General features: G+C 44.8%; 1 protein-coding gene across 1 annotated transcript in view; it reads right to left on the reverse strand.

The window, feature by feature from the left end:
• Nucleotides 1-8,347: 8,347 nt before the first annotated feature.
• Nucleotides 8,348-23,125, reverse strand: part of LOC115473967 (general transcription and DNA repair factor IIH helicase subunit XPB) — an 83,552-nt gene continuing 68,774 nt past the window's right edge. The window contains exons 13-15 of the mRNA XM_030209199.1: nt 18,209-18,327; nt 16,486-16,641; nt 8,348-8,655 (exon numbers count right to left, since the gene is read on the reverse strand). Of these exons, the coding sequence (XP_030065059.1) occupies nt 8,521-8,655; nt 16,486-16,641; nt 18,209-18,327 (410 nt within the window). The 3' untranslated portion in view covers nt 8,348-8,520. The remainder of the gene's footprint in view (nt 8,656-16,485; nt 16,642-18,208; nt 18,328-23,125) is intronic.

Raw genomic sequence — 23,125 nt, forward strand, 5'->3', positions numbered from 1 at the left:
CCTGGAATTTTCTTTGCCTCTGAAGCAGTGGCAGTCTGCTTGCTATGGGTAGGATAGACAACTGGTCAGTGCTAAAGCCAGTTTTCTGTTGATCTCCATCCTCCACCTCCCGTCTGCTTCAGCTGTTACCACGGCTGCCAAACCTTTGTAGGACCTACAGCAGCAGCGACACCTGTATGTTATTACCACGTTTGTTACCTCTTCCGTTCCCTTCCCCCACCTCCATGATCTTGCTCAAGGATGTTTGATTAACAGGAGATGGCACAAGGGTGCTTGGCCCATTATCTGGCCTGAAACCAGGAGGTAGAGCTTCTTGTCCTATTAATGACCTTGTTTTGAGTGTACCAAGATGGTGGCAGCTGCATTGGTGAGAAATGAAACTCTCCTCCGCTGGATAGACTTCAGCTTTGTGATGGCACGCTATCTCCTATCCATCAAACCTCCTTGGTCCTGCTCTTCTCCTGCTTCCCAGAATGTGTCAGAGCCCAGAAGAGAACTTGAGCTGAAGAGATCTATGACACATTCCTGTCATAGTGAACACAGCTTGCTAATAGGAAGGTGGTCTGGCATAAAGTGAAGTATGAGAGGAGGCGCAGGTCCATGGGAAGAAAGAAAGTGAGGGGCTAGAACATGGGGGGGGGGGGGGAGTAGTGTGAACAGAGAGTGAAGATCTGGACTATGTGGGGGGATGTAAAGTAAGGATGAAGGGTTTGACCATGGGGGTTATGGTGAGAAGCTGAACCACGGGAGAGCTGAAGAGAGGGTGAGGTGCTGGTCCATGGATTGTGAAAAGAGGGTGAGGTACAGGTGCAAGACTATAGGGGGAGGGGAAGAGAGGATGATGTACAGGACCATGAGGGATGAAGACATGGTGAAAATATGAACAGAAGGTGAGCAGCTGGACCACAGGGTGGGGTGCAATAAGAAACGGTGAAGCTGAACAACAGTAGGGGGGGGGGGAGAAAGTGAGGTCCTGGAAAGGAAGATGCTAGTCTTCAGGGTGGTTTGGAGAGCTAGGCTGACATGATGAGGCTGTGGAAGAAGGTGCTAGATTTGGGAGGGACAATAGGAACATAGATGGGGAGATGCTGGACTTTAGGGAGGAGAGTTGGAGAGGCATGCTGGACATGATAGGGCTGTGAAAAGGACAGAGATAGAGAGATGCTGGACTTGGGGGAAAAGGGGGGAGGTTGGACATGGTGGGGCTTTAGGAGGAAAAAAGAGGAAGAAGACAAAAACCTCATGAAATTGTGAGCAACCAACAAAAAAAGTGAGGCACATACCAGGAGGATACCAAAATATGCAAGGAACTTTATTGTAGCAGTCATATCAAGGGACATGACACGGCCATGTTTCGGCACATGGGCCAGCCTCAGAGGTGAACAAGCTTGTTGGACTGATGTGAATGAATAAAAAGGAAACGAAGTTATAATTTCTTCATTCTCTACAATTCTATCAGACTTATGGTACTGTTATAGCATGAATGAGCTATACTTCAAGGTGGTTTTGACTACCAACTGCTGGAGAAATGATGTTGCATTTGAAAGACTATTCGTCTCACCCAGCAAGGCTCTTCTATTCTTATGAAAACTTAAGTATCCAGAAAGGGGCAATGAGAAAGCCAATTTCCTTAGTGCAGTGGCTTGGCTGTGTCAAGCACCTGAAAGTGAGATTATTACAGAATTGAGAAAGGTTTCACATGGTTGCAAAAATGACTGATGATTATAGTGATTAGCTCAGCAGACTGAAGTATAAAAAAAAATCTCTGCCAAATGACACAATCTAGTCCAGAAAATGTGATTGCATTGTAGAAACAAGGAGTAGTAATGTTATTAATAGTAGAGTGTCACAATGGTAGTAATCCCTGCAATCAAGAAAATTTGCTTAATATGCACCAACTATTTTTGCTTGAATATCCAAACTGTTACAAAATGCCAACTTTCACTTCCCATTTTTGTATGGTGAATGAATTCTGGAAGGAAACAAATTGAAAAAGTGAAACATTAGTATTATGGTCAGAGTGGCTGCTGTCTTTTGGTTTCCCACTGTCATAGGTTTCATTTTCTCTCGTCCTATGACCAAGTTTCACTTCCTTCTGTGTTCAAGAAAAGCCACTCGCAAAACTTTATATCACTTTTTTATTTTATTTGAGAGTCTTCTCCTGCTCCTTTGGCCTTGCTACTCACTCAGAACCAGGACTGGGATCAAGCACTGCAATGCTTCATTCACAACTCCCATGGATTTTTCTTTTACTTTTTATTGATTGAAGTAAAATATATTTTTTTAATCAGGTTACACTTTTCTTTATTAAGCTTTATTGGCTTCCGGTACAGGCTCATAATAACTTTTAAGTTGTCCCAGTGGCATAGCCACAGGTGGGCCAGGGCCCACCCACTTAGGGCTCAGGCCCACCCAACAGTAGCACACATTTAGCGGTAGCTGGTGGGATCCAAAGCTCCATCAGCTGAAGGCGGTAACGAAAACGCTACTCTCCACGATACTGGCACCTGCACATGCTCAGTTTTCAGCGCATGCCTGCTGCAGACTGCCAAGGTAGAAAGAAGCGTTTTCCCGCCAGCTGGGATATTTTCTTGGTGGTGGTGTGTGTGGGGGAAGAACACTTGGTGCCCACCCACTTCTTGCCTAGGCCCACCCAAAATCTGTTGTCTGGCTAAGCCCCTGAGTTGTCCTGTTTTGTTTTTAAGATTCTTTATAGTTTTGCACCTATTGATCCAACTTGATTTCTATTCCTTCTGGAAAACGAACCTTTCGTTCAACAGATTGTTACCTATTAAATTTTCCATCTTCAAAGGGTGTACGTATCAAAAATGTTTTACAAGGCTCTTTTTTTGTTGTTGTTGGATCAAGCAGTCCAAATTTGGAATAATTTACTACTAGCCATAAAACAACAATTTTCTTATTATTCATTTAGAAAAATCTGAAAAATCACGTAAAATCCTTCTTATCTGTTCCCTTCTCCACTACTGCCAACTCCAGACTTCGCGCCTTCTGTCTCGCTGTACCCTATGCCTGGAATAAACTTCCTGAGCCCCTACGTCTTGCCCCATCCTTGGCCACCTTTAAATCTAGACTGAAAGCCCACCTCTTTAACATTGCTTTGACTCGTAACCACTCGCCTCCGTCTACCCTCCTCTCCTCCTTCCTGTACACATTAATTGATTTGATTACTTTATTTTTGTCTATTAGATTGTAAGCTCTTTGAGCAGGGACTGTCTTGCTTCTATGTTTGTGCAGCGCTGCGTACGCCTTGTAGCGCTATAGAAATGCTAAATAGTAGTAGTAGTAGAGGAGTAGCCTATTGGTTAGTGCAGTGCAGCTCCTTGTGACTCTGGGTAAGTCACTAAACCCTCCATTGCCCCTGGTACAAAATAAGTACCTGAATATATGTAAACCGCTTTGAATGTAGTTGCAAAAACCTCAGAAAGACGGTATATCAAGTCCCCTTTCCCCCTTTCCCTTATGACGTCACAATATCAGAAGTGAGCCAAGTATCAGGCAATCAAGCCATTGTGACATCACTGATGAGGTTGGCTCTTATTGGTGGACTAAGCCTCCACCTACCCTCCTCTCCTCCTTCCTGTACACATTAATTGATTTGATTTGTTTACTTTATTTTTTGTCTATTAGATTGTAAGCTCTTTGAGCAGGGACTGTCTTTCTTCTATGTTTGTGCAGCGCTGCGTACGCCTCGTAGCGCTATAGAAATGCTAAATAGTAGTAGTAGTAAAAAAGTTGAAATTGTTATTCTTCTTCTGCTGTAATATTTCTTCACATGACTGTATGATCTTGGTTATATGTACTATACAGTTTGTAAGTTGCTTTGGACCTACTTAGGGATTAAGCAGGTTATATAAATATTCAGAATTAGATAAAATTGAATAATCTAAGGAAGCAACTGCAAACTATATAGTCAGCATAAAGTATTGAAATACCCAGTGCTTTTTTTTGTGAGGTGTGGCTCACCTGCCCGGTCCCTTCCGTTCGTACACCCGTGCTCCCTGCTTTGAAATCTTTAGAGAAAATAAAGGGGAAGATACTGAAACTAAAAATTATGAAGAAAATGAGAGAAAATGAAGGAAAATTCCACGCAGGAAGGTACTGAAAAATATCTGTTAATACACGCTGTGACCTCTCAGCCCTGTAGAAAAAAAAACCAGACTAAGAAACCTGTGCTTGTGTGTCAGGCGAGAAAGCACACATGTACAGTGACGCTGCTAGAATGTTCTCATAGCTATATACACTAGCCAGCGTTCACAACGGGCTCCATCATATGACATCACCCAGATGTGAGAATACTGACAGACTGCTTGTCCTTAGAGAAAGATCAAAACAAACAAAATAACGTGGACTTTTGGAGCTACCCTGTATGTTCAATAGGTGTATCAGCGTTTTTTCTTTTTTTTTTAAGCAGCAGTCATAATAAAGTGTGATCCTTTAAAACTAAAAATCCACGATCCCCCCTAATTTTGGTTGTGTTTCTCCTTCTGGTGTTTGTCTACATAGTAACATAGTAGATGACGGCAGAAAAAGACCTTCATGGTCCATCCAGTCTGCCCAACAAGATAAACTCATATGTGCTACTTTTTGTGTATACTCTACCTTGATTTGTACCTGTGCTCTTCAGGGCACAGACCGTATAAGTCTGCCCAGCACTATCCCCGCCTCCCAACCACCAGCCCCGCCTCCCACCAGCGGCTCTGGCACAGACCGTATAAGTCTGCCCAGCACTATCCCCGCCTCCCACCACCGGTTCTGGCACAGACCGTATAAGTCTGCCCGGCACTATCCCTGCCTCCCAACCAGCAGCCCCGCCTCCCACCACTGGTTCTGGCACAGACTGTATAAGTCTGCCCAGCACTATCCCTGCCTCCCAACCACCAGCCCCGCCTCCCACCACTGGTTCTGGCACAGACTGTATAAGTCTGCCCAGCACTATCCCCGCCTCCCAACCACCAGCCCCGCCTCCCACCACCGGTTCTGGCACAGACCGTATAAGTCTGCCCAGCACTATCCCCGCCTCCCAACCACCAGTCCCGCCTCCTACCACCGGCTCTGGCACAGACCGTATAAGTCTGCCCAGCACCATCTCCACCTCCCGCCACCGGTTCTGCCACCCAATCTTGGCTAAGTTCCTTAGGATCCATTCCTTCTGAACAGGATTCCTTTATGTTTATCCCACGCATGTTTGAATTCCATTACCGTTTTTGTTTCCACCACCTCCCGCGGGAGGGCATTCCAAGCATCCACTACTCTCTCTGTGAAAAAATACTTCCTGACATTTTTCTTGAGTCTGCCCCCCTTCAATCTCATTTCATGTCCTCTTGTTCTACTGCCTTCGCATCTCCGGAAAAGGTTTGTTTGCAGATTAATACCTTTCAAATATTTGAACGTCTGTATCATATCACCCCTGTTTCTCCCTTCCTCCAGAGTATACATGTTCAGGTCCGCAAATCTCTCCTCATACGTCTTGTAACACAAATCCCATACCATTCTAGTGATTTAATGGTTTACATATTCCCCCTAGTTTTATATAGGGCGCCTAACTTTAGGCGCTCACACGGAAGTTGAGCACCAAAACACGAGTGAAATGGCAGTTAAGCGCCTAAGTGCACTTAGGTGCTATTCTATAACTTGTCACCTAAGCGTTCTCGTGCATTACCGCAAAGGGGAGTTCACATGGGAGGGGCAGGTCATGGCATTCTGAATATTTAACAATGTGCTGTCAATTAAGCAGCCATTTACACCTGGCATAGAGCAAGAATCCTGTAAATGGTGGCACGTAAAACAGATTAGGTGAACAGATCTGCTGTTATAGAATACTAGCTTAGCGTCTAGATTTTGGGTGCTTTTTAGAAACAGAGAAAAATTAAGGTGTGGTCTATCCAGTCTGCCCATCCATGCCATCTACTCTCCCTATCACTCCCTTAGAGATCCTATGTACTTGTCCCAAGCTCTCTTGAATTCAGGTACCGTTTTTGTCTCCACCACATCCACCAGGAGGCTGTTCCACAAATTCACCACCCTTTCCATGAAGAAGTATTTCCTCAGGTTACTTCTGAGTTCATCCCCTTTCGCCTTCATCTTATGCCCCCTTAGTCTAGAGTTTCCTTTCAACTGAAAGAGGCTCGTCTCCTGTGCATTTATGCCACATATGTATTGATCCCATAATGCTTTCTATTTCTAAGTCATACTATTATTTGTAGTAAATATAGGGTCTGAATATTTCGGCATTTTATAAATTGTAATTATGCTAGCATAAATTCTATATTATGCTCTTCTGGGAAGGCTTTCCGTCCTGTTCATCCAGCTTGCATTAGACAGCTGTCCTAAACAATCTCTGTTCCCCCCCCCCCCCCCAAGACACATTTGATGAACCTTTCGGAGATGTGCTAAAACTTGTAACACAAAACAATGTTACAGTATCTCAAAACATGCTGCACTTTGATACGGATTCAAGATGGCCGCTTAGAGCAAAAACGTAGAAGCGCAGTTCTCGGCGAGTTCATCCTAGCCTTCGCTATGCCTAAGCGAAGGGGCAAATCGGCCAGCGCAGTGTCTTCTGGCCGACAGGCAGTCCCTGTGATCGGACCTATGGATTCTTTCGTCCAGAATGTGCAAGGAACGAGATCTGTGAGCGGCACGCTGACGCCGGCTGGAGCAGTTGGAGGCCTGGATCCGACGCTTGTGTTTGAAACAACTTTGAGCCCAGATCAGAGGACACCACCCCCGCAACCGCAGCGTGCAAGCACCCCCATGACGGCGTCTATTATGGGAAATTCCGATAGACTGGAGACACGGGAACAACTCGGGGTTGACTTGGAGAGCCCCGCAGGAGCGGAGGCTAGAACCGCTGCGAGACAAACATCTTTATTATCGGGGGAATCCTTAGCTGCGAGAACTGAGATAAGTACTTCTTATACTAATATACCCATGCAAATGTTTGCTTCTTTAGAAAAACCATCTGAAGTAACTCTCGATTCATTGTGGGCCTTGATTGCCTCTTTTGGCAAGGCGCTATGTCCTCAAATTAATCAGTTGGAATTAAAAATTCAAACTTTAACGGAAGATACAAGTAAAATAAAAACTGAAGTTAAGGTGTTGGATGAGAAAATAAAAAATATCGACCAAATGGAAAAAAAGACTCAAGATACTCAAATGACGATGATCAAAGATTTGACGAATCTGCGTAGGAAAATTGAAGTATTAGAAAATAATCAAAGAAGTAAAAACCTTAGATTTATCAATTTTCCAAGAATAAGATCAATATCATCAAAAGAAATGTTATTAAAATATATTAAAGATATACTTCAAATTCCAGTGGAAGCAATACCACCTTTTCTACGAATATATTATCTCCCGGTGAAAATACCAGAAGATCGGATCTCAGAATCACCTCTGGATGTATCAGCATTGTTAGAGTCTTCGGACTCTGAAAAAGTTATTTCTTCTACTTTAATTGCCACGGTGGTTCTGGCACCCGATAAGGAATGGGTGATGAGACTTTTCTTTAAAAACAGAAATAAAGACTTTTATGGTTTAAAAGTTAGAATATTTCCAGACGTGACAAGAGAGACTCAAAAAAGAAGGCGTCAATTTCTTCTAAGTAGACCTGGAGTACAACAGATGGGTGCATCTTTCTTTTTGCATTACCCATGTAAATGCATAGTTAGATTTCAATCTATTAAATATGTTTTCTTTGAACCTAAACACCTTATCGAATTCTTAGCGACTAAGAGAATTGAAAGAGAGACTCAAGTGTCCTGAGAGAGAATGTATTCCTTGCTGCTCTACGTTTGCTCTTTTTTTTCTTCTACATTGTTAATCTTGTTAATATTATTATTAATTATTCCTCCAAGTCGTAAATCTTGAATCCTATTTGTGGACTTTAGTGGATTAAAATATATTAAGGGAGGGATTATGGTCCACTCCCTTTTTCTTCTTATTTCTTTTTATTGTTAATTTGTTTCTTTAATTAACCACTTTCTGGACAAGCGTGTATTGCTTGGAATGTAATATTAAAAATTATAAATAAATAAATAAATAAAAAACATGCTGCACTTTCTTTAACCAACCAGATTTCTACAAAATATTTTATTGAATTTTGTTTAAATATTTGACTTGATCAATAATAGATCATCAATAAGAAATATCTGGTCAAGCAACAGTATTTTCAGTTCTTCCATCTTGCAAGTTAAATAAAAGTTGTCCTTAAAACTCACATTCTTCTTATAAAAATGTAGGTATTACTACCTTTGAATGTCATTCATAAACCGTGGAACAGATACACGTAGTATCAGGAACACTCCTCTTCACGGCAGTGAAAAGGGTTCATTCTTTCGTTAACAAATCTTGTTCTTCTCTTATCTACACTGACAGAACCATCTCAGGACACAAAGCAAAAAGGCCCAGGGGACCTAGATAACATTTATGCCCTGAATCTATACGGCCACTGAACTCATGTCTCTCTCAGAATATAAAGCCATGTCACAGCTGTAGAGCTCATTTCCTGAAGCGTTTGAAAAGTGGATGGATGTGTTTTGAAGTAGAGCTCTTGGAGCGAGGGGCTTGGTACTCCATATAAACTGTGTCATCTGCCCCAGACATGGAACTCATGGTACCAAAACGACGAGCCACCTGTGAAAAGGAAACAAATGGTAAATACAGGAGTTGGTAAAGCAGTTAGAAAACACAAAAAGCACATTAAGGTTTGGGCTTAATATGTAGTAACGCAGGTTATGGTTTAATATTCAGATTAATGCGCGGTACTGTACCTGTTCCCAGTTAATGTGGAAGCAACTTAACGCCTCCTATTTAGGAGGTGAAAGGTGGTCTCGTGTTAACTCTGTGTTAAACAGCTAGTGAACAGTAACACACTAGTAGGCTAATGCTTGCTTCCGTGACCATTCTCCGCCCATAAGTATTGCCATACTGGGACAGACCAAAGGTCCATCGAGCCCACCATCCTGTTTCCAACAGTGGCCAATCCAGGTCACAAATACCTGGCAAGATCCCAAAAATGTACAAAACATTTTATACTGCTTATCCCAGAAATAGTGGATTTTCCTTTAGGAAGCCGTCCAAACCTTTTTTTAAACTCCGCTAAGCTAACCGCCTTTATCACATTCTCTGGCAACGAATTCCAGAGTTTAATTACACATTGAATGAAGAAAACGTTTCTCCGATTTGTTTTAAATTGACTACATTGTAGCTTCATCGCATGCCCCCTAGTCCTAGTATTTTTGGAAAGCGTAAACAGACGCTTCACATCTACCCGTTCAACTCCACTCATTATTTTATAGACCTCTATCATATCTCCCCTCAGCCGCCTTTTCTCCAAGCTGAAGAGCCCTAGCCGCTTTAGCCTTTCCTCATAGGGAAGTCGTCCCATCCCCTTTATCATTTTCGTTGCCCTTCTCTGCACCTAATTCCACCATATCTTTTTTGAGATGCGGCGACCAGAATTGAACACAATATTCGAGGTGCGGTCGCACCATGTCACACCCCCGACAGAAAAATTTAGTAATGTGCAACTTAACATGTAGAAACGACTGCAAACCCTCTTAATTTGGTCATGCAACAGCCTGTTTCTATGCATTAAGTGCTTAACAAGCCCTTTAGTAAAGGGCCTCTTAGAACACCAGCCTACAATTTTTAGAAGCCAAGGAATTTTTTTCTCTTCTCCCCAAATTTTGCTTTTAATATTACCTATAGTTTTTTTTGCTTCTTTGCCTTTATTTGTACTTTTCTTTTTTTGCTCTCCCTACTTTTCACACTCCCTCCCAGAAGTGTTTCCATCTTACAAGCAGACATTCTCATCTCTTCCTTTTCCCCCGTTAGCATCATGGTACAGGAAGAGGCTCAGGAAAGCAGATCTTCAGCCAGGGCCCACTGGTGGCAGGCACCTTCTTTTGGGTTGGTCACTCGATATTAGCGGCAGCAGTGGCTCCTCAGTGCACCAGGTGCTTTATATTTACAATAATTTCTCAACCTGGACTTGCACTGAATGCAAGTGGCAAGGGACTGATTTTTAGGTATCTGGGCAACCTGGCTTTGCATAAACCAACATGTTCTGAATTGTGTAACAGGAGATCAAGCATTACTGCACGTGAAATGTCTGGCAAGTCAGAGAGATCAAAATATTTTCTCTAACTGTCCCATAGTCTAACCCTCCAACAAATCTGTCAGTCATGTTACCTAGATTGCTTAAAGCAGAATGTCTCTTCATGTTCAAGTGTACAGCGCTGCGTACGTCTAGTAGCGCTATAGAAATGATAAGTAGTAGTAGTAGTCTTTGGGATTCCGGAATCTTGCTACTCTTTAGAATTCTACACAGAATCTTGCTACTCTTTGGGATTCCGGAATCTTGCTACTCTTTGTCCTTATCTCTTATTTGTCCTGTTTGTATGTCCTTATAAGATTGTAAGCTCTGTCGAGCAGGGACTGTCTCTTCATGTTCAAGTGTACAGCGCTGCAGTAGCGCTATAGAAATGATTAGTAGTAGAATGCAAAATCTTAGCAAATCACTGATCCCAGTTCTCTCACATATTATAAAATGACAATTGTGATTTTGAATGTTTTCAAAAATACTGACACTTCTCCTCTGATGTCATTGGCTTTCATGCTGTCAAATCACTAGACTGCCTAACAGGACTCGTCAGCTTCGAATAGAGATGGCCGAGGGGGATATAATAGAAGTCTACAAAATACTGAGTGGTGTAGAACAGCTAAACGTAAACTGATTTGTTTACTGTTTCAGGTAATAAATAGAAATAAATCAAAACGCAGAAAAGAAAATAAGATGATACTTTTTTGTTGGACTAACTTAATGCATTCTTTTGATTAGCTTTTGAAGGTAACCCTTCTTCAGAATGGAAATAAGCAAATGTTGAAAATATCAGAATACTAGTAAAAACATGCCCGTTTCTCACACAAATGAAACAGGCGCTAGCAAGGTTATCCTCCGAGTTCCAGCTTGGCCCCCTCCCTCCCCCCTCTCATCTGAGTTCCAGGGCCCCCCCCCCTCTCCTCTGAGTTCCAGGCCTCCGTCCCTCCCTCTTTCTCCTCCGAGTTCCAGGCCCCCCTCTCCTCTGAGTTCCAGACTCCCCTCTGAGTTCCAGGCCTCCCTCCCTCCCTCTTTCTCCTCCGAGTTCCAGGCCCCCCTGTCTCCTCCAAGTTCTAGGCCCCCACCCTCCCTCTCCTCCGAGTTCCAGGGCCCCTCCCTCCTAGTTCCTGGCCCCCCTCTTCTCCCTCTCATCTGAGTTCCAGGTCCCCTCCCTCTCCTACGATTTCCAGGCCCCCTCTCTCTTCTCTGAGTTCCATGCCCCCGCCCTCCCTCCCTCTCCTACCCTCTGAGTTCCATGCCCCCTCCCTCCTTCCCTCTCCTCCGAGTTCCATGCCCCCCTCTCCTCCGAGTTCCAGACCCCCGCACCTTCCTCCCCCTCTCTCTCTCCCCTGAGTGGCAGCCCGACCTGCGTTGCCCGCCCTCTTCTCCCAGTCCTCTGCCTGCCCCTCGCCTTCCTGCGTGCCGCCCAGAGTTAAAAAGTTCTTACCTCATGGTCCGGCAGCAGCAGGGCACGGCGCTTCAGCCTGCCCTCCTTTCTATCTCAGCTCTGCCTCTGGTCCCGCCCTTATTTCCTGTTTCCGGAAGGGCAGGAGGGAGGGGGGCCTGGAACTCGGAGGAGAGGGGGGGCCTGGAACTCGGAGGAGAGGAGGGGCCTGGACCTCAGAGGACAGGGGGGAGGGAGGGAGGGGGGCAAATTTCTCCCCATTGTATCCTCACCTCCAACGTTCTGTGGCTGGCTGGTGCTGGTTTCCCTTCCCTCTCATTGATCCACCCTCTGATGTCATTATGTTCAGACGCAAGGGTGGAGCAATGGGAATTATGTTACGAACCCAGGCATCCAGACGTAGAACGTTGGAGGTGCAAATTATTATATAGGATATAAGTGAAACACAAAAGCATTCCTACTACTACTACTTCCGCCAGGGTCGCTTTACTCATACTACCCCTCTCCTCAAGACCCTTCACTGGCTCCCTATCCGTTTTCGCATCCTGTTCAAACTTCATCTACTAACCTATAAATGTACTCACTCTGCTGCTCCCCAGTATCTCTCCACACTCGTCCTTCCCTACACCCCTTCCCGTGCACTCCGCTCCATGGATAAATCCTTCTTATCTGTTCCCTTCTCCACTACTGCCAACTCCAGACTTCGCGCCTTCTGTCTCGCTGCACCCTACGCCTGGAATAAACTTCCTGAGCCCCTACGTCTTGCCCCATCCTTGGCCACCTTTAAATCTAGACTGAAAGCCCACCTCTTTAACATTGCTTTTGACTCGTAACCACTTGTAACCACTCGCCTCCACCTACCCTCCTCTCTTCCTTCCCGTTCACATTAATTGATTTGATTTGCTTACTTTATTTTTTGTCTATTAGATTGTAAGCTCTTTGAGCAGGGACTGTCTTTCTTCTATGTTTGTGCAGCGCTGCGTATGCCTTGTAGCGCTATAGAAATGCTAAATAGTAGTAGTAGTAGTAGTCTCTTGTAACCAGAGCTAATATTGTGATGTCATAATGCCTCAGGCCACCAATAAGAGCCAACCTCATCAGTGATGTCACAATGGCTTGATTGTCCTATACTTGGCTCACTTTTATTACATAGCTCTTTGAGCAGGGACTGTCTTTCTTCTATGTTTGTGCAGCGCTGCATACGCCTTGTAGCGCTATAGAAATGCTAAATAGTAGTAGTAGTAGTCTCTTGTAACCAGAGCTAATATTGTGATGTCATAATGCCTCAGGCCACCAATAAGAGCCAACCTCATCAGTGATGTCACAATGGCTTGATTGTCCTATACTTGGCTCACTTTTATTACATAGCTCTTTGAGCAGGGACTGTCTTTCTTCTATGTTTGTGCAGCGCTGCGTAGGCCTTGTAGCGCTATAGAAATGCTAAATAGTAGTAGTAGTAGTATTGGTGGGTGTCAAAATATTTAATCATTTTGACTTTAAAGGTCTCATGTTCCTGTCTTAAAATTTCCTTTTAGTATTCTTACCATAAGATCATTGATGCAGTGTTCTGGTTTTGTAAAGTGCTGCCCTGACTCTCATCCACCCAGCTCTCCCTGTTTCGGGATCATTTCTGTTTTCTGCTATTCATCTTTGGAACAGTTTACCAGTAGTTATGTTCTATACTGAATTTATTAGCTTTTCAGAAAGTTTTAAAAACATATATTTTTTTTCTAATTTTAATAGCTGATTTATTTTGTTTAGTTTACATAAGTACATAAGTACATAAGTAGTGCCATACTGGGAAAGACCAAAGGTCCATCTAGCCCAGCATCCTGTCACCGACAGTGGCCAATCCAGGTCAAGGGCACCTGGCACGCTCCCCAAACGTAAAAACATTCCAGACAAGTTATACCTAAAAATGCGGAATTTTTCCAAGTCCATTTATAGCGGTCTATGGACTTGTCCTTTAGGAATCTATCTAACCCCTTTTTAAACTCCGTCAAGCTAACCGCCCGTACCACGTTCTCCGGCAACGAATTCCAGAGTCTAATTACACGTTGGGTGAAGAAAAATTTTCTCCGATTCGTTTTAAATTTACCACACTGTAGCTTCAACTCATTCCTCTAGTCCTAGTATTTTTGGATAGCGTGAACAGTCGCTTCACATCCACCCGATCTATTCCACTCATTATTTTATACACTTCTATCATATCTCCCCTCAGCCGTCTCTTCTCCAAGCTGAAAAGCCCTAGCCTTCTCAGCCTCTCTTCATAGGAAAGTCGTCCCATCCCCACTATCATTTTCGTCGCCCTTCGCTGTACCTTTTCCAATTCTACTATATCTTTTTTGAGATACGGAGACCAGTACTGAACACAATACTCCAGGTGCGGTCGCACCATGGAGCGATACAACGGCATTATAACATCCGCACACCTGGACTCCATACCCTTCCTAATAACACCCAACATTCTATTCGCTTTCCTAGCCGCAGCAGCACACTGAGCAGAAGGTTTCAGCGTATCATCGACGACGACACCCAGATCCCTTTCTTGATCCGTAACTCCTAACGCGGAACCTTGCAAGACGTTTTCTTCAGCTGTCTAATTGTATTTATTTGTTTGTAGCATTTGTATCCCACATTTCCCCACCTATTTGCAGGCTCAATGTGGCTTACAATTGTTCCGTAATGGTGATCACCAATTCCGGAAAAGAGAAATACATAGTTAAAAGGAGGTGACAGAGAGGATTAGGTAGTCAAATAAAGTTCTTCTCTTGTTACATCCTGATTATGTATCGGTTTATATTCTTTTGTTACCTCGCCTTGAATTTCATTCTCTCTTAGTTTTTAACTTCCCCTAATCCTCTAGGCCAGAATACTGTTTATTTCAGTCTCCCTCCACCCACCTCCCAACCCTCTTCTGGTAAACTACCACATTTGTGCTTCATAAAATCAAGATCTTCAAACACAGACCACCATCCGATCCCTGGTTTCCATATTTGGGGGTACTGGTCAGTCCAACCCCTAAGTTCACTTCTGATCTAATCACATCTCTCTAATTTCCCAAAGTTTCCTTCCCACTGTTCTAGGCTGTCCCTACACTGCTCTCCACTGATGCAGAAAGGCCATCTTATCTGCCAGGATCCCTCTGCATGCCAACTGTACAGAGTCTCTCTATGTTCCTGCTTGTCCACAACCCCTCCACCCTCAAATCCAACCCAGTCCACCCTCTTCAGTAGATCCCAGAAATTCTACGCTCATGCACACTTCCCCCCCCCCCCCCCCCCCCCCCCCAGAGAGTGTTTCGTATATCCCTATCTCCTGCAGCCCCTCTAGCAAATGCCTTTAAAATCTCTATTACCTTTAACTTCTACCTCAGGGGTCAGGTAGTGTTACTAAATCAGTTACCTATGATTTGTTACTGTAGACCACCTATGCACATAGAGGTGAATTTCTCTCCCAAGTGGCTCCATTTCTCCAAGGCCAGAATGTGCATTTTCTTAGGGGCATCCCATATGAAGCAGTGTTTTCAAAATGGCCCTCCCAAAAGCAAAATGTGGAGGAGTGGCCTAGTGGTTAGGGTGGTGGACTTTGGTCCTGGGGAACTGAGGAACTGAGTTGGATTCCCACTTCAGGCACAGGCAGCTCCTTGTGACTCTGGGCAAGTCACTTAACCCTCCATTGCCCCATGTAAGCCGCATTGAGCCTGCCATGAGTGGGAAAGCGCAGGGTACAAATGTAACAAAAATAAAATAGATACTATTGGAGATTCTACATGCAGGACGTCAGACTCACAGAAGCAGAAGCCTGCGCGGCCACATTGGTGATCCGCAAGGGCCGACTTCTACGTGGAATAGCAACATTTCATATAGAATCTCAAATAGTGGCAACAGTGGAGGAGTGGCCTAGTGGTTAGGGTGGTGGACTTTGGTCCTGAGGAACTGAGTTCGATTCCCACTTCAGGCACAGGCAGATCCTTGTGACTCTGGGCAAGTGACTTAACCCTTCATTGCCCCATGTAAGCCGCATTGAGCCTGCCATGAGTGGGAAAGCGCAGGGTACAAATGTAACAAAAATAAAATAGATACTATTGGAGATTCTACATGGAATGTTGCTATTCCACTAGCAACATTTCATGTAGAAGGCTGCGCAGGCTTCTGTTTCTGTGAGTCTGACGTCCTGCACGTACGTGCAGGACGTCAGACTCACAGAAGCAGAAGCCTGCGCGGCCACATTGGTGATCATGCAAGGGCCGACTTCTACATGGAATGTTGCTAGTGGGACTCTGGGCAAGTCACTTAACCCTCCATTGCCCCATGTAAGCCGCATTGAGCCTGCCATGAGTGGGAAAGCGCAGGGTACAAATGTAACAAAAACAAAAATCATGTGGGGAAAGTATAGAATGTATGGGGATTTCATCCCTAAGCATCCTATATAATAAAACTCACCCTCAACGTTCTGAAGACACTGACGTCACTTCCTTCAGCACAGGTTCGAAGCTTCGTGGTGGTGAAGCCACCAAAATCGCCGGGCCCCGCCCTCGCACCAAACGTGATGACGTCGAGGGCGTAGCAACGGCGTACGGTGCGTGGAGCAATGGCGTCTGAACGACCAAGGGGTTGGTAGGTACGTAGGGAGGCAGGGAGAAGGGAGGGGTGTTGGGGAGGAAAACCTTGCTAGCGCCCGTTTCATTTGGTCCACAAACGGTACTCTTTTACTAGTATTTTAATAAGTATAGTTCTCGTTTGCTTCAAAGGAGGCACAAAGTAAAGAGCACTTGGGTCCACCAACCCCAAATTTAAAGAAAGCTCTGTGGAGATCGGCAAGAACCTTCAAGTACTTAAAAAATTTCTGTCCTGCTCTCCCAGTGTGTAGTTTTTCCGTACACTTGTCTGGATTTCACTGTGTGTGTGTGAATGACATTCTGCACAGTCCAAAAAATAAAAAGTTGTCCTCTTACTTGAGTCGAAGACTTTAGACCAGATTCTCCTGCCACCACCTCCTCTTCAGCATCCAGGTCAGATGCTGCTAGCACTTTCTGGAGAAGTTGCTGCTGGTCTTTTTTAGTTGAGAAAGCGAGCTCTTCCTCTTCCATTCCTGCAAGCTTTGTAATCACCTAGGCAAAACAAGGTGGAACAGTCTTGATGGCCCTGGTGCAAAACCTTCCATGCATTTCTAATAGGAAGTGTGAATTTGTCCTCACCCTTGCATACCCAAATCACTTACGTATTTTATGACATGGAAAAGTCTGTCATCTACCAAATACTTTCTTCCACTCAAAGTTTGGAGGGGCTAGGTCCAGACTTTGCAAAATTATGTGTGTGGAAGGAACCACGGACATCCCAGACCATACATGGACATTCAATATCATCTGATAAACCCCTCTCTTCTACTAAACCAAGGTTAAAACAATCCTGCTTTAGTTAGATAGCAAATTATCCATAACTTAGTCAGATATATTGATTTCTTTTAATGCTTTGGTTATCAATAGAAATCAAACAAAATAAAACATGGAAAAGAAAATAAGATGATACCTTTTTTATTGGACATAACTTAATACATTTCTTGATTAGCTTTCGAAGGCTGCCCTTCTTCGTCAGATCGGAAATAAGCAAATGTGCTAGCTGACAGTGTATATAAGTGAAAACATTCAAGCATTACTATGACAGGGTGGGAGGAGGGGGGTGGGTAGGAAGTATGCATGGGGACATCAAAGCATATCATACTTCCTGCGCAGCCTTCTACATGGAATGTTGCTAGTGGAATAGCAACATTCCATGTAGAATCTCCAATAGTAGCAACATTCCATGTAGAATCTCCAATGGTATCTATTTTACTGTCATAGTAATGCTTGAATGTTTTCACTTATATACACTGTCAGCTAGCACATTTGCTTATTTCCGATCTGAGGAAGAAGGGCAACCTTCGAAAGCTAATCAAGAAATGTATTAAGTTATGTCCAATAAAAAAGGTATCATCTTATTTTCTTTTCCATGTTTTATTTTGTTTGATTTCTATTGATAACCTTAAGAGTGGACTAACAAAACTCTGTTTTGATTCATATTTTCTTCTCCCCCCCCCCCCTTCCCCTCATGAAGGAGTCGGAGGTATTGAGATGGTGGTGTGGAGGTTTATGTGAGATAGGTGTGGGTTAGTGCATATGGGAGAGCAGGCTCTGGAAGTATGTGAAAGGTGACTTTTTTTTTTTTACACTATTCTTTAGCTGCTGCTTCATTTGAGGAGTAACCTAATAACAGTGTGGTAGTCTAATGGTTAGTGCAGTGGCCCGAGAACCTGGGGAACTGGGTTCAATTCCCACTGCAGCTCCTTGAGACCCTGGGCAAATCACTTAACTCTCCATTGCTCCAGGTACAAAAAAACCCCCAAAATACTTAGATCGTAAGTCCAGCAGGAACAGAGTAGTAGCCAGTGTCCTACAGCTTTTAACAGGTTCCCATAGTAAACAGTACAGGTGTTTTGGGGCAATATGGCTCTCTGAAAACACTGATTCAGTATTACCAGATTTCACATTTGTCCAAAGAAAACTGACATTTTCTTCCTTCATGCCAAATTTGGTGAATTTATGTAGCTTTTATGGAGAGTTACTGTACATATAGACAATGGCAGATAGACAGAAATTAATCCCCTTTTGGAAAGCATAATGCACTCAAATTGTTTTTTACCTTGAAGCTATAACCTTGATCAACCAGAAATCTCTGTCGTTTGGTCGAGTATGCCATTTCTTGAGTGTCTTGAGATACGAGGGAGTAGAAAAAAGCATTGTACTCCTCTGCTATCATCCCTAGTGATGAAATGATAAGAAATCAAATGGAGCAGTTACGGCCTTGGCCTCTGCATCCAGTCCTTGAGGGCTGCCAACAGATCAGGTTTTCAGGATATCCCGCATGAAAGATTGCACACCTACTATCTCCACTGTACACAAATGTCTGTCATGCATATTCCTAAAAGCCCCAGCCCACTGGCAGCCCTTGAGGACTCGGAGTACATCAATATCCAAAAACAAATTAGGCTAGCCAGCTCCCGGTTACCAAACTGAAAAATCAAGCAAGCAGCTGGTGCTCTAAATCTACGACACTAGTGTACCAAAAGTTTTCTATGTTGGAGAAAAAGATCTCAGCAGCCTTCTAGTGCCCATCAGATGCAAACAGACCATAAATTTCAACCCCCCCCCCCCCACACACACACAACTTTTTTTCATAACATCTACAAATTTACTTTCACTCATTCTGTTTATATGTTCTCACTGACTATTTAAAAGTGAAACATTGAAACAGAAAAATGTAGGCAGAAAAAGACCATATGGTCTATCCAGACTGCCCATTCAAGCTTCTACTCTTCCTATCACTCCCTTAGAGATCCTATGTACTTGTCCCAAGCTCTCTTGAATTCAGATACTGTTTTCATCTCTACCACTTCCACCAGGAGGCCGTTCCACAAATTCACCACCCTTTCCATGAAGAAGTATTTCCTCAAGATACTTCTGAGTCTATCCCCTTTCACCTTCATCCTCTGCCCCCTCGTTCCAGAGCTCCCTTTCAATTGACTCGCCTCCTGTGCATTTATGCCACATAGGTATTTAAATGTCTATGATATCTCCCCTCTCCCGTCTTTCTTCCAAAGTCTACATATTGAGATTTTTAAGTCTGTCCCCATACGCTTTATGACGAAGACCACTGACCATTTTAGTAGCTGCCCTCTGAACCAACTCCATACCATTTATACATTTTTGAGGGTGCTGTCTCCAGAATTGTACACAATGTTCCCAAGTCTGATACAGGGGCATCAACACCTCCTTTTTCCTACTGGCCATTCCTCTCCGTATGCACCCAAGCATGCTTCTGTTCTACCTGTTTCGCCACTTAAGATCATTACATATGATCGACCCAAAGTCCCTCTCCTCTTTGTTGCACAAACGTTCTTCACCCTCTAAATTGGGGAGGGGGGAGGGGAGGGGCAGGGCTTTGGTTTTGGATTCTACCAAAAATGCATTGGCCTTTTCGGCTGAAACCTGAACCTGGATTTCGGGTTGATTTCTGTGCTGAATCTGAAGCCAAAACTAAAATTTGGTTGGTCTCTAGAAGTGGTGTTTCCCCCCTGTGACTTGGATGCATCTGTATATGGGTATAAATATACTTTAAGTCCAGAAAGAATAACTAACCCCCTTTTTGTAGAATGTGAATAAGGGTGTGTAAGGAAACCATCCTGAACTTTTGCTTGGTTAGATACTTGTTAAAGGCTCTCAGAAATGCCCATGTCTTTTTTGGATCAGGAAGTACTTGGAATAAAATCCTTTCCCTTTTTCCGCAGTGAGATGGGCTCAACTGCATTGAGAAGACCTTGTGAAGCAAATCCTGATGTTTTGACATCTTGATCTTAAAGCTCTTGGTTGGCAATTCGTTGGAGTGTTTTCTAATTGCAGACGACCTTCCCAGACAATTTTGAGAACCCACCAGTCTGAGGTTATAAGGGGCCATTCTGCTGCAAAAACATTTCAGCCTTCCTCCTACCGGAAGGTCACCTAGGACAGTTACAGATATTGAAGTAATGCTCCTCTGGAGAGAGCCAAAACCCCATCACTAGTTTTGACTGTGTAGCTGATTGGGTCTTTTGGGCCCTCAGCTATCTTGTATAAGAGCAAAGTCCTCGAGTTGATTGCGAAAATGAGAGTGATAGGATCTCTGTTGCCCTCTGACATAAACTCTTCTAGGAGAGGAGGCTGGGATACAAGTGGGCATGGAGAGGTTCTTAAGAATATCCAAGTGCTACTTGAGGAGGGTAGCAGACTTCTGTGCTTCATCTCTGAAGAGATTCTCTCCATGGTACAGCATGTGAGCAAGCTTCTTCTGAACCTCTAGCCTGAGTCTGAGGCCCACAGCCAGGCAATTCTCTGGATGCCAATCTCCATTTTGCAGGATCTCAATGTTATCAAAAATATAGATTGCACAGACCATGTATTTTCCACAATCCCTTTCCTTGTTACTAGCTAATAAAAAGTTGGTAAGATGCTATGGGGAAGTGAGCAGAGCATTCTGAAAGAACCTCTTCCCAAAAGATTCCAAGGTCCTCACCTCCCTCCCAGAGGCACCGAGGAGCGAGACTTTGTACTCTTGGGAGAGTGGATTAGACCAACATGGAATGGTGAGGAAGTTGTAGTTCCTCAAACCCAGAGCCTTTAAGACTCTGTGGAAACAGCTGACCTCTTAACAGGAAGTAGGGAGAAGAGGCTCCACATTCTCAAACACACTTCCTTCAGGATTTTGTGAACAGGCATTGTCAAAGCCTCCTGGGAGGAGTAGGGGGAGGAGAACTCCAAAGATACAACATTTCTGTCCTGGGATTCTCCTCCATCTCTAAAGAATACGGGAGCTGTGTGAATCCTTGGAGAAGGGAAGGCTGCAACAAAATGCTAGGAAGCAGAAAACCCTAGACAGAGGACGGAGTGGGAGAACAGTGCTACCCTGCCAAATCCTGGAAAGTTAAATTGAAGCAAAGCAGCATAAACTTCCATATTTGGGAAAACTACTAGCCCAAAATCCTGGAGAGAGTTGAACAGAAAGCTATCAAAAGTCCTACCCGAAAAAGTCAGAGCCAGGACTCATACAAAAGGGTATGAATCAGAATATGTGAGATGGGCCAATGAGGAAAGGTAAACCCATCTCATGAAAGGAATGATGTAGTCAGGCTGGGAAATCTAGTTCTGGTCCAAGTAGCTAATGGAGGTTAGGAATAGCTCTGATGTCCTCCTGTGGGAGGGGGGGAAGGAATAGATGGGGCTCAGAAATTACCATAGTTCCAAGCCAGCCATTAACAGCACTCCCAGGGGAGAAGGAGGAAGAAGGTCCTAAGAAAAGTAAAGACTTGCTCTGAACCTGAAGCCCTGAGAATGCCAGAGCCAGCTCCTAATTAACCTCTTGTGAGGAGATGGACATTATAGGATAAAAGACGGTGAGAATTTTTTTTTTTGTAAGCAAAAGCTCTGATTGCTTGGCTGCTGCTCAATGGTCATGGGGAGGTTTTGGTCAAAATAATCCATGTGGGCAAGACCTTCCCCCCCCCTTTTACCTGCATCCACCCTGAGAGGTAAAGCTATATACGAGGAGCAAAGCAGAATGCTGGCAGACTGAAAAGGGTGTTGTGTTTCAAAACTGCAACCTTGCAGAATGTGATGAATGCAGCCAGTAATTGGCGCAGCCGGGAGAGTTTAAGGCTGCTGAAGGCCTGGACACAAAGTTTCAGAAAGCATGAAGGTATTCTGTGAATTGGAACTGATACAGAGCAGCAGTTTGTTTAGGATGCCAGAAATGATTTTCTTTTACATACTGGTGAGAGTGGGACAGCACTAGTAGAGACTGGGGAGGCGGGGATAGTGCTGGGCAGACTTATACGGTCTGTGCCAGAGCCGGTGGTGGGAGGAGGGGCTGGTGGTTGGGAGGAGGGGACAGTGCTGGGCAGACTTATACGGTCTGTGCCAGAGCCGGTGGTGGGAGGAGGGGCTGGTGGTTGGGAGGAGGGGTCATTGCTGGGCAGACTTATACGGTCTGTGCCAGAGCCGGTGGTGGGAGGAGGGACTGGTGGTTGGGAGGCGGGGACAGTGCTGGGCAGACTTATACGGTCTGTGCCAGAGCCGGTGGTGGGAGGAGGGGCTGGTGGTTGGGAGGAGGGGACAGTGCTGGGCAAACTTATACGGTCTGTGCCAGAGCCGGTGGTGGGAGGCGGGACTGGTGGTTGGGAGGCGGAGACAGTGCTGGGCGGACTTATACGGTCTGTGCCAGAGCCGGTGGTGGGAGGCGGGACTGGTGGTTGGGAGGCGGGGACAGTGCTGGGCAGACTTATACAGTCTGTGCTAGAGCCGGTGGTGGGAGGAGGGGCTGGTGGTTGGGAGGCAGGGACAGTGCTGGGCAGACTTATACGGTCTGTGCCAGAGCCGGTGGTGGGAGGAGGGGCTGGTGGTTGGGAGGCAGGGACAGTGCTGGGCAGACTTATACAGTCTGTGCCAGAGCCGGTGGTGGGAGGAGGGGCTGGTGGTTGGGAGGCGGGGATAGTGCTGGGCAGACTTATACGGTCTGTGCCAGAGCTGGTGGTGGGAGGAGGGGCTGGTGGTTGGGAGGCGGGGATAGTGCTGGGCAGACTTATACAGTCTGTGCCAGAGCCGGTGGTGGGAGGAGGGGCTGGTGGTTGGGAGGCAGGGATAGTGCTGGGCAGACTTATACGGTCTGTGCCAGAGCCGCTGGTGGGAGGAGGGGCTGGTGGTTGGGAGGCGGGGATAGTGCTGGGCAGACTTACACGGTCTGTGCCCTGAAAAGGACAGATACAAATCAAGGTAAGGTATACACAAAAAGTAGCACATATGAGTTTATCTTGTTGGGCAGACTGGATGGACCATGCAGGTCTTTTCGGCCTTATCTACTATGACTGAGTTTGAAAAGCACCGTCATACTACAGCTTGCAGCCTTCTGCTGGAGCGAAAATGTAGGACTGAACCTTATCAATGAAACCCCTTCTGAATGGAAATGATGAAAGATATGTGGATTAAATCAGAAGGTATTTAAAGATAGCTCAGAGAGACCACTGAAAGAAAG

The sequence above is a fragment of the Microcaecilia unicolor genome, chromosome 7 (genome assembly GCF_901765095.1).
Source record: "Microcaecilia unicolor chromosome 7, aMicUni1.1, whole genome shotgun sequence".
Taxonomy (NCBI): Eukaryota; Metazoa; Chordata; class Amphibia; order Gymnophiona; family Siphonopidae; genus Microcaecilia; species Microcaecilia unicolor.